Source organism: Hyla sarda, chromosome 12 (genome assembly GCF_029499605.1).
Source record: "Hyla sarda isolate aHylSar1 chromosome 12, aHylSar1.hap1, whole genome shotgun sequence".
Taxonomy (NCBI): domain Eukaryota; kingdom Metazoa; phylum Chordata; class Amphibia; order Anura; family Hylidae; genus Hyla; species Hyla sarda.
Window position 1 is genome coordinate 67,273,198 of NC_079200.1, and position 9,699 is coordinate 67,282,896.

Sequence of the window (9,699 nt, forward strand, 5' to 3'; positions counted from 1 at the left end):
GGGGGTGTGTGTGTAGTCTCCAGTGTCACTGTCAGGGGTGTGTATGTACAGTTTTCGGTGTCACTGTCAGGGGGGGGGTGTACAGTCTCCGGTGTCACTGTCAGGGGGGGGGGTTGTCTCCGGTGTCACTGTCAGGGGGGGGGGTGTCTCCGGTGTCACTGTCAGGGGGGTGTGTTGTCTCCGGTGTCACTGTCAGGGGGGTGTGTTGTCTCCGGTGTCACTGTCAGGGGGGTGTGTTGTCTCCGGTGTCACTGTCAGGGGGGTGTGTGTAGTCTCCGGTGTCACTGTCAGGGGGGTGTGTGTAGTCTCCGGTGTCACTGTCAGGGGGGTGTGTGTAGTCTCCGGTGTCACTGTCAGGGGGGTGTGTTGTCTCCGGTGTCACTACCGGGGGGGGGGGGGGGGTGTAGTCTAGAGTGTCACTGTGGGGGGGGGTTTGGTGTAGTCTCCGGTGTCACTGTCGGGGGGGGGTGTTGTCTCCGGTGTCACTGTCAGGGGGGGGGTGTTGTCTCCGGTGTCACTGTCAGGGGGGGGGTGTGTAGTCTCCAGTGTCACTGTCAGGGATCTGTTTGTAGTCTCCGGTGTCACTGTCAGGGGGGGGGGGGGGGTGTGTGTGTAGTCTCCGGTGCCACTGTCAGGGGGGTGTGTGTAGTCTCCAGTGTCACGGGTCTGTGTGTAGTCTCCGGTATCACTGTCCCAGGGGGGGGTGTAGTCTCCGATGTCACTGTAGGGGTGTGTGTGTGTAGTCTCCGGTGTCAATGTAGCCCCCCTACATTGTTTGTGTGTGTTGTCTCCGGTGTCACTGACAGGGGGGCGGGGATGGGTAGTCTCCGTTGTCGCTGTCGGGGGGGTGTGTGTGTAGTCTCCAGTGTCACTGTCAGGGGTGTGTGTGTACAGTCTCCGGTGTCACTGTCAGGGGGGGGGTGTACAGTCTCCGGTGTCACTGTCAGGGGGGGGGTTGTCTCCGGTGTCACTGTCAGGGGGGGGTGTGTTGTCTCCGGTGTCACTGTCAGGGGGGGGGGTGTTGTCTCCGGTGTCACTGTCAGGGGGGTGTGTTGTCTCCGGTGTCACTGTCAGGGGGGTGTGTTGTCTCCGGTGTCACTGTCAGGGGGGTGTGTGTAGTCTCCGGTGTCACTGTCAGGGGGGTGTGTTGTCTCCGGTGTCACTGTCAGGGGAGGGGGGTGGTCTCCTGTGTCACTGTCAGGGGGTGTGTGTGTAGTCTCCGGTGACACTGTCAGGGGGGGGGGGGTGTAGTCTCCGGTGTCACTATCGGGGGGGGGGGGGCTTGGGGTATGGTCTCCAGTGCCACTGTCAGGGGGTGTGTAGTCTCCGGTGTCACTGTCAAGGGGGGTGTGTGTAGTCTCCAGTGTCACTGTCAGGGGGGTGTGTGTAGCCTCCGGTGTCACTGTCGGGGGGTGTGTAGCCTCCGGTGTCACTGTCGGGGGGTGTGTAGTCTCCGGTGTCACTGTCGGGGGGTGTGTAGTCTCCGGTGTCACTGTCGGGGGGTGTGTAGTAAAGCGTTGCTATGAGAAGGGGTGTGTAACGAGTAGCGGAGTATTTCTGCCCCACCCCCATACCTCAGCTCTCTCCGCACCGGCTCCCAGGTTCTGTGGTGACGTTTCATCGATACGGGCAGAAGGGTGTGATGCTTGGTGAAGGCGGAGCGAAACCCCGGCGCTCCCGGCCGCTCTGTCAAGGGCCCCGGTGCTCAACGCAGCCATCTTCCCGAGGCGAAGGGGTGGGAGGAGTAGGGGAGAAAACCGACCAACAGAGAGCGCGCACCGGGACCACGCCCACACTGCCGCCTTCCACTCTAGACACGCCCTCCTCAGCCTCCCATACACAGCTTATTTTCTATTGGCTACCGACAGACATCAACAGGACCCCGCCCACCCTTGCTCTCTGGCACGTGGCCAGACCCTGGACTCCCATTGGCTGTTCCTTGTTGTTGTCCACCGGCGACGGTCACGTGCTGGAAATGGGGGCGTGGTGGGTCTCTGGGGAATACTTAACTCTTTCGTAGCAGCAGGGGGGCGTGGTACGGCTGCCAGTCCGGTACTGTGTGTTTGTTGTTGACACTATAACTCACCCTCACCTGCCCGGACCGGGCTGAGTACGGCGACACCACCGACACCCGGGCAGTCACCTGCTGTTATAAACAGCAAATCTTATGCTCAATAACTAGGCAGATCTGCTCTTTGCCCCTGTGGGAGCTGCAATGGTGGTTATATTGGTGTCCATCCAGCCTTAGGCTAGGTTTCCACTAGTTTTTTTTTTTTTTTTACAAAAACGCCAATAAAAACGCCCATTCTACCGCATGGCGTTTTTTTGTGTGAAAAAACGCTGTGGCCAGATGTTAGCTGCAAGTCAATAGTAAACTGCAAAAGGCCAAATCCACTTGGCGTTTTTCAGTTTGGCGTTTTTTTTTTTTTTATATATACTTTTGGCGTTTTTGGGCTCCTTGGCAGTTTTTAAAAAACAACCACTTGTCGAGACTTTTGGCGTTTTTTCGGGAAAATCTTGGCGTTTTTCTGCCATAGAAGTCTATGGGAGTGAAAAAGCGCCAAGAAAAACGCCATGTGGGTTTTAAATTTGGCATTTTTTCAGGCGGTTTTTATTCTCTTTTGGATTTTAGCGATCCAAAAAGTGATGGAGATACCTTTTTATTAAAATTTAGTAGGGTACCATTAAAAAATAATAATAAAAAAGATTCAATAGTGATGGAAAAAATTGTATTTAACAAAATGTATCTCTTTTATAACAAAATTTTTAAACAGGGATCAATTTATGTGAGTGGGTACGGCACTAAAAATGTAGCCAACAATAATAAAAATGTATTTGTGTATGTTTCACTTTTTTTAAAAAATTTTTAGGTAGTACTACTACTCCCAGCATGGAACACACTGTTCCATGATAGGAGTAGTAGTTACCTGTACTAATTGAAAGATCGCTGGGGTCCCTTGCGATCCTCCTGTATAATATATGGATGCGGCCGCTCTTCTATGGTCCCTGCACTGCCGTATATATACACATATTCATATTTCCCGCAGAGAGCTGTGATTGGTCAGATTGTTCCAGCCAATCAGAACTCTGTGGGAAATAGGAATAGGTGTATATATACGGCCGTGCAGGGGACCATAGAAGAGCAGCCGGCCACATCTATACATTATACAGGAGGATCACAGCGGGTGTCAGGAGGAGTGACACTCGCTGCGATCTGTCTATTAATGCAGGTACTACAACTCCCAGCATGGAGCAGAGTGTACTTCATGTTGGGAGTATTAGTACCTGCAGTAAGGGACAGATCCCAGCGGGTGTCACTCCTCCTGACACCCGTTGCGATCAAAGTGACTGTCAGGATCAGCTGTTCTCAAGGCTACAGAGCCGAGAGATCAGCTGATCCTGAGCAGTAGATATACATCGTATACATACTGCCCAGCAAGAACTTACAGTGAGCCTGCAATGTGTATACAGTATACACATTGCTGGCTCACTTAACCCCTTGCTGAGCTGTGCGCTATGTACCAGCCCAGCAAGGAAAGAGTTAACTTACACTGCTGGACAGTCTAGGTTAACCCTTTGGGCGGTATACACTATATACAGCTATCTGTAGATAGCTGTATATAGTGTATACAGAAGATGGAGAAGTCCCCTTACCTCTGTCCAGTCCCTGCGGGTCAGCGTAGCTCCGCCCCCTAGTTATGACATCATTAGGGGGAGGAGCTACAGACGCAATCTAGGCTGGCAAGGGTATAAGGCTCTGTTAACATTGTCCGTATTGGATAATGGGAACAGACCCTTCTGCCAGTGTCTACCCAGACAGGGAGACTCCAGCTGTTACTAAACTACAACTCCCAGCATGCCCAGACAGCCAAAGGCTGGGAGTTGTAGTTTTGCACCAATTGGAGGCTCACTGTTTAGGTAGACATTGCATTATGGGCGCTCTCACCTGCAGAGAGCACAAAAAATGTCCTAACCTATTTTTTTTGTGTTTTTTTTTTCTTTCTTCTCGTTTCAGATCCGTGTATGCAGAGGATTACGACGGATTCGATGGATGAACTGGATTTTTTTTTATATTATAATAAAATGGTTAACGAGGGCTGTGGGGGAGTCTTTTTTAAAATAAAATAATTTTTCCAATGTGTTGTGTTTTCTTTTTTCTTGAATATTCAGGCTTAGTTATGGAGGCCGTCTAATAGACGGAATCCATTACTAAGTCAGGGCTTAGCGTTAGCCCCAAAAACAGCTATCGCTAACCCCCAATTATTACCCTGGTACCCACCGCCACAGGGGTGCCGGGAAGCGCCGATACCAACAGGCCCAGAGCGTCAAAAGTGGCGCTCCTGGGCCTAGGCAGTAACAGGCTGGCGTTATTTAGGCTGGGGAGGGCCAGTAACAATGGTCTTCGCCCACCCTGGTAACGTCAGGCTGTTGCTGCTTGGTTGGTATCTGGCTGATACTGAAAATGGGAACCCTATGTGTTTTTTATTTTTATTTTTTTATTTATGAAAAAAATACACGTAGGGTTCCTTGTATATTCAGTATCAGCACGATACCAACAAAGCAGCAACAGCCTGACATTACCAGGGTGGGCGAGGACCATTGTTACTGGCCCTCCCCAGCCTAAATAACGCCAGCCTGTTACCGCCTAGGAGCGCCATTTTTGACGCTCCGGGCCTGTTGGTACTGGCTCTTCCCAGCACCCCTGTGGCGGTGGGTACCGGGGTAATAATTGGGGGTTAGCGCTAGCTGTTTTTGGGGCTAACACTAAGCCCTGACTTAGTAATGGATTCCGTCTATTAGACAGCCTCCATAACTAAGCCTGAATATTCAATAAAAAAAGACACAACACATTGGAAAAAATATTTTATTTTAAAAAACACTCCCCCCCCCCAGCCCTAGTTAACCATTTTATTAAAATAAAAAAAATTAAGTTCATCCGTCGTAATCTATCGAATCCGTCGTAATCCTCTGCATACACGGATCTGAAACGAGAAGAAAAAAAAAACACACAAAAAAAATAGGTTAGAACATTTTTTGCACTCTCTGCAGGGGAGAGTGCCCATAATGCAATGTCTACCTAAACAGTGAGCCTCCAATTGGTGCAAAACTACAACTCCCAGCATGCCCAGACAGCCTTTGGCTGTCTGGGCATGCTGGGAGTTGTAGTTTAGCAACAGCTGGAGTCTCCCTGTCTGGGTAGACACTGGCAGAAGGGTCTGTTCCCATTATCCAAAACGGACAATGTTAACAGAGCTTCAGACTAGCCTGAATATGTCTATAGCTCCGCTCCTAATGACGTCATCACTAGGGGGCGGAGCTACACGGACCGGCGGTGACAGAAACGAGGGAGGTAAGTGGACCTCGTCTTCTGTATACACTATATACAGCTACCTATAGATATGCCCCCTGTATACTATACTGCCGGGGAGGTGAGTAGAGATGCTATACATAACTCCTCATCTCCTTACACTCTGTGGACCGGGCGGTCAGCATCCGACCCACAGAGTGGTACCTGAAGACACTGAGAAAACTGCAACAGGGGACAAATTTGGCTGTTTCCACACACCAGGGAAAACGTCAGAAAAACTGCCAAAACTCAGGAAAAACCTGTGGCAGTTTTTCTGGCGTTTTTGCTGGCGTTTTTTTAGGTGTACTAAAAAGTGGAAACCTAGCCTAAGTGTTCAGAACAGCAAATCCTATAGAACTTCAACTTGCCCGCAGATTTCAAAGGTTGTTAGGCAAGGATGGGAGTTTTTTTATTTTTTTTTTATTTGGAGATGTTACATAGACTGTGAGGGCATGCTTGAAGATGCAATTTTATAACAGCTAAACTGTAGTGTTTCCCAACCAGGGTGCCTCCAGGTGTTGCAAAACTACAACTCCCAGCATGCCTGGACAGCCTTCGGCTGTCCAGGCATGCTGGGAGTTGTAGTTTTGCAACATCTGGAGGCACCCTGCTTACGAAACTCTAAGCTAGAGAGCCACAAAAATTGCCAGGAGCTGTGGTTTTGCTACAGCTGGAGAACCTCAGGATGCAAAGTCTAATAGGGCATGATGGGAGTTGTAGTTTTGTTAAATCTGGAGAGCCACAAGCCGAAAAGGCAGACGTCATGCTGGGAGTTGTAGTTTTGAAACAGCTTGACAGCCTTTTGTTGCAAAAGCAGTCAGGGCATGCTGGGAGTTGTAGTTGTAGGCATAACACGGAGGCTGGTGACCATAAACAATCAAATGCCTTTTTCTCGGTTTGTAAATGACAGCTAAAATATGATTGGTTGCAGGCCCTACATAACGCAATTTATATTTTTCTATACAAGTTAAAAAAAAAGTTAATTTTTAGAGTAAAATGCATTTTAATTCATTATAATATAATAGCGCAACAATTATAAACATCCAAGTATAAAAAATGTGTATGTATAGAACAAGAGAACACTCGAGAATTTCACCCCAAATCCCTAGAATTGTCCTTTTAAGTCAGATGGTTAAACAATCAATAAAGTTGGTTGAAATTAACAATTATATGGTTACCCGGCTTTCCAAATCAGCTGGGCTATTCAGTCATAAACCAATTTGCTTCTGTGTACATGCAATGTTTTTTATAGACAACCCCTGGAAATCTGGGTTAAAAAGCACCATCCTAAAGGGTTGGTTACCCAGCTTTCCTAGATGATATTCATGCATGACAAATACAGCTATGCAGAGATACAGCCCTTCTATCCATGCAAAATTCCCATACACAGCCCCAGTCAAGCTGGGTGATAACACACATGGGAGTCAGTAGTAGAGATGAGCGAACTTACAGTAAATTCGATTCGTCACAAACTTCTCGGCTCGGCAGTTGATGACTTTTCCTGCGTAAATTAGTTCAGCCTTCAGGTGCTCCCGTGGGCTGGAAAAGGTGGATACATTCCTAGGAAAGGGTCTCCTAGGAATGTATCCACCTTTTCCAGCCCACCGGAGCACCTGAAGGCTGAACTAATTTATGCAGGAAAAGTCATCAACTGCCGAGCCGAGAAGTTCGTGACGAATCGAATTTACTGTAAGTTCGCTCATCTCTAGTCAGTAGCTCACAGAGGGATAGTGCCCAGCTTTCCTAGATTCATGCAAGGAAAATCTGCTTAGCTATGCAATGTTACACTCCTTGCTTCCTTATCCATGCAAAATTCCTGTACACAGCCCCTGGAAAGCTGAGGGAAAACATCTGTGGAATCAACAATACCTGCCACAGAGATGGTTACCCAGCTTTCCAAGATTACTGCAAAGCAAATCTGCTAAGATGTGCAATGGTATACTGATGCTCCCATATTCAAGTAACTAGTCACAGGTCCAGGAAAGCTCAGTTACAACCCCCTTGGAAGAAACAATAACTCCTGCAGAGATGGTCATTTAGCTTTGATACTCCCCTGATTTGTAAAGAGCTATGTACATCATCAAATACTGTACACATCTGTCCCCGAGTCCTGAACAGCAAAATTATAGATGCGTCTCACCCTACTACAGTGGTCCCTCAAGTTACAATATTAATTGGTTCCAGGACGACCATTGTATTTTCAAACCATTGTATGTTGAGACCAGAACTCTATGGAAACCTGGTAATTGGTTCTAAAGGCACCAAAATGTCATCAAAAATAGGAAAAAGTGAGGATTAAAGAAAAATAAGTAGATAACTAATACAGTGATCCCCCGACTTATGATGGCCCCGACATATGATCATTTCAACATATGATGGCCTCTCAGAGCCCATCGTATGTTGAAGGCAGCCTCGACATATGATGCTGCTGTGTGTCGGGGCCATCGTACAAACAGCTATCTGACAGCGCTGACAACTTCAGCAACTGACAGATAGTTGTATAATGTGCCCCGTGTGCCCCGTTCTGCCTCCTGTTACTCACATGTTGTCCTGCTAACTCACGCAGGCTTCCACTGTGAGCTCCGTGTAAGCCCCCCCCCCCCCCCCCCCCCCCCAGTGCAGCCACAGCCAATAGCCTGCAGCATCTTGCTGCAGGCATCCAATGAGCTGCTGGCTGCCCTCCCCTTCCTTTCCTATAGAGCTGTAGTCGGCAGGATCGTAATGGAGGACATTCTGTCCCCCCTGAAGGTATTTAAAGAACTGTACAGTACTGTATGCGATGTCACACATCACATACAATACATATACACACTATACACCCCATACATCAATGTTTCCCTATCAGTGTGCCTCCAGCTGTTGCAAAACTATAACTCCCAGCATGCCCAGACAGTCAATGGCTGTACATGCATGCTGGGAGTTGTAGTTGTGCAACAGCTGGAGGCACCCTGGTTTGTTAAACACTCCCCATCCACTCCACATACAATGGTCATCCCAGAACCAATTAGCAGTTTCCCATAGAGATATGTATTCAACATACAATGGTTCCAAGGCCCCAGAACCAATTACCATTTTTACATAGACATATGTACTCGACATATGATGGTTTCAACATATGATGGTTCTCCTGGAACCAATTAATATCATATGTTGAGGGACCACTGTATAGATAAAGCAAGTCCTTATATATATAAAAGTAAGAAAGATCTGCTGGGAGCTGTAAATCACTGTCTATGTCAGTGTTTCCCAAGCAGGGAGCCTACAGCTGTTGCACAACTACAACTCCCAGCATGCCCGGACAGCCAAAGGCTGTCCGGGCATGCTGGGAGTTGTAGTTTTGCAACAACTGGGGGCACCCTGCTTGGGAAACACTGATCTATGCAGAGGACAGGAGCTTCTCCAGGGTCCTGTACAGTACACAAAATGTCCTAACAAAGTAACATGGAGCCGCCCGCACCTGGTGTCCAAAGGAGCAGGTAACCCTGGTACAGGTAAAGTGTACAGAACATGTAATACCTCCCTGTACTGTAGGGGGCGCTACTAGACATCAGTCAGTAAACTTCAGTAATACAGGGGTTTTACCAGTGAAATGCCCATTCTGATTGGTCGGTTCTTCCAGCCATTGACATGTTTCGCAGATCTGGACTGTCTGTAGCATTGTATGTTGAGTCTGGTTTCAACTTACAATGGTCCAGAAAAGACCATTGTATGTTGAAGCCATTGTAAGTTGAGGGATCAATGTACTATAGCAAGGCAGATTTGGCAGTCAGTAGTCTGTGGGAGCTATAAAAGCAGCCATCTTATTTACCACCCAGCTTTCCCAGGACCTGATACATCTTGACAGAATAGGACAATTAAAAGACCGAAGAAGAGTCAGAATTAGGGAGAAATTATTTGAACTATCTCAGTTACAGCCTCAGTGTCTTCACTCGGTCAGCAGTGACAACTGCCTGAAAAAGTATTCATACCCTGGAATTTTTTTGGAAAACAATAGAATATTCCAGTGCGGAATTAGATGTTTCAATAGCATATAAAAAAAAAAAATTAAAAAACATAAAAAGGGGGTGAATAGCTTTTATAAGCACTGATAGATAATAGAGCAACATGTCTGCCTTCAGCTACTTTGCATGGGGTGTTATAGTCACGAGAACATAGCCAATAAGTAGTTGTTTATGCTACAGCGAGATGATGGGTACTTGTCGTGCTTCAATTTTATGGTTTTTGTTGCCCATAGCAACTAATCATAGCACAGCTTTAAAGGGTACCTTTCATCAAAAAAACTTTTGATATATTATAGATTAATGTCTGCAGAATAAATTTCCAATAGCATGTTATTAAAAATATACTTCTTT

At 47.4% G+C, this 9,699-nt stretch overlaps 1 protein-coding gene across 5 annotated transcripts in view; it reads right to left on the reverse strand.

The window, feature by feature from the left end:
• SLC2A4RG (SLC2A4 regulator) overlaps positions 1-1,837 on the reverse strand; it is a 41,319-nt gene extending 39,482 nt beyond the window's left edge. For 3 of the 5 annotated variants that reach the window (XM_056548428.1, XM_056548431.1, XM_056548427.1), the window contains exon 1: positions 1,575-1,837. In XM_056548428.1, coding sequence (XP_056404403.1) covers positions 1,575-1,718 — 144 coding nt within the window. In that variant the 5' untranslated portion in view covers positions 1,719-1,837. The remainder of the gene's footprint in view (positions 1-1,574) is intronic. The other 2 variants (XM_056548432.1, XM_056548429.1) reach the window with 2 other exon arrangements.
• Positions 1,838-9,699: the final 7,862 nt, after the last annotated feature.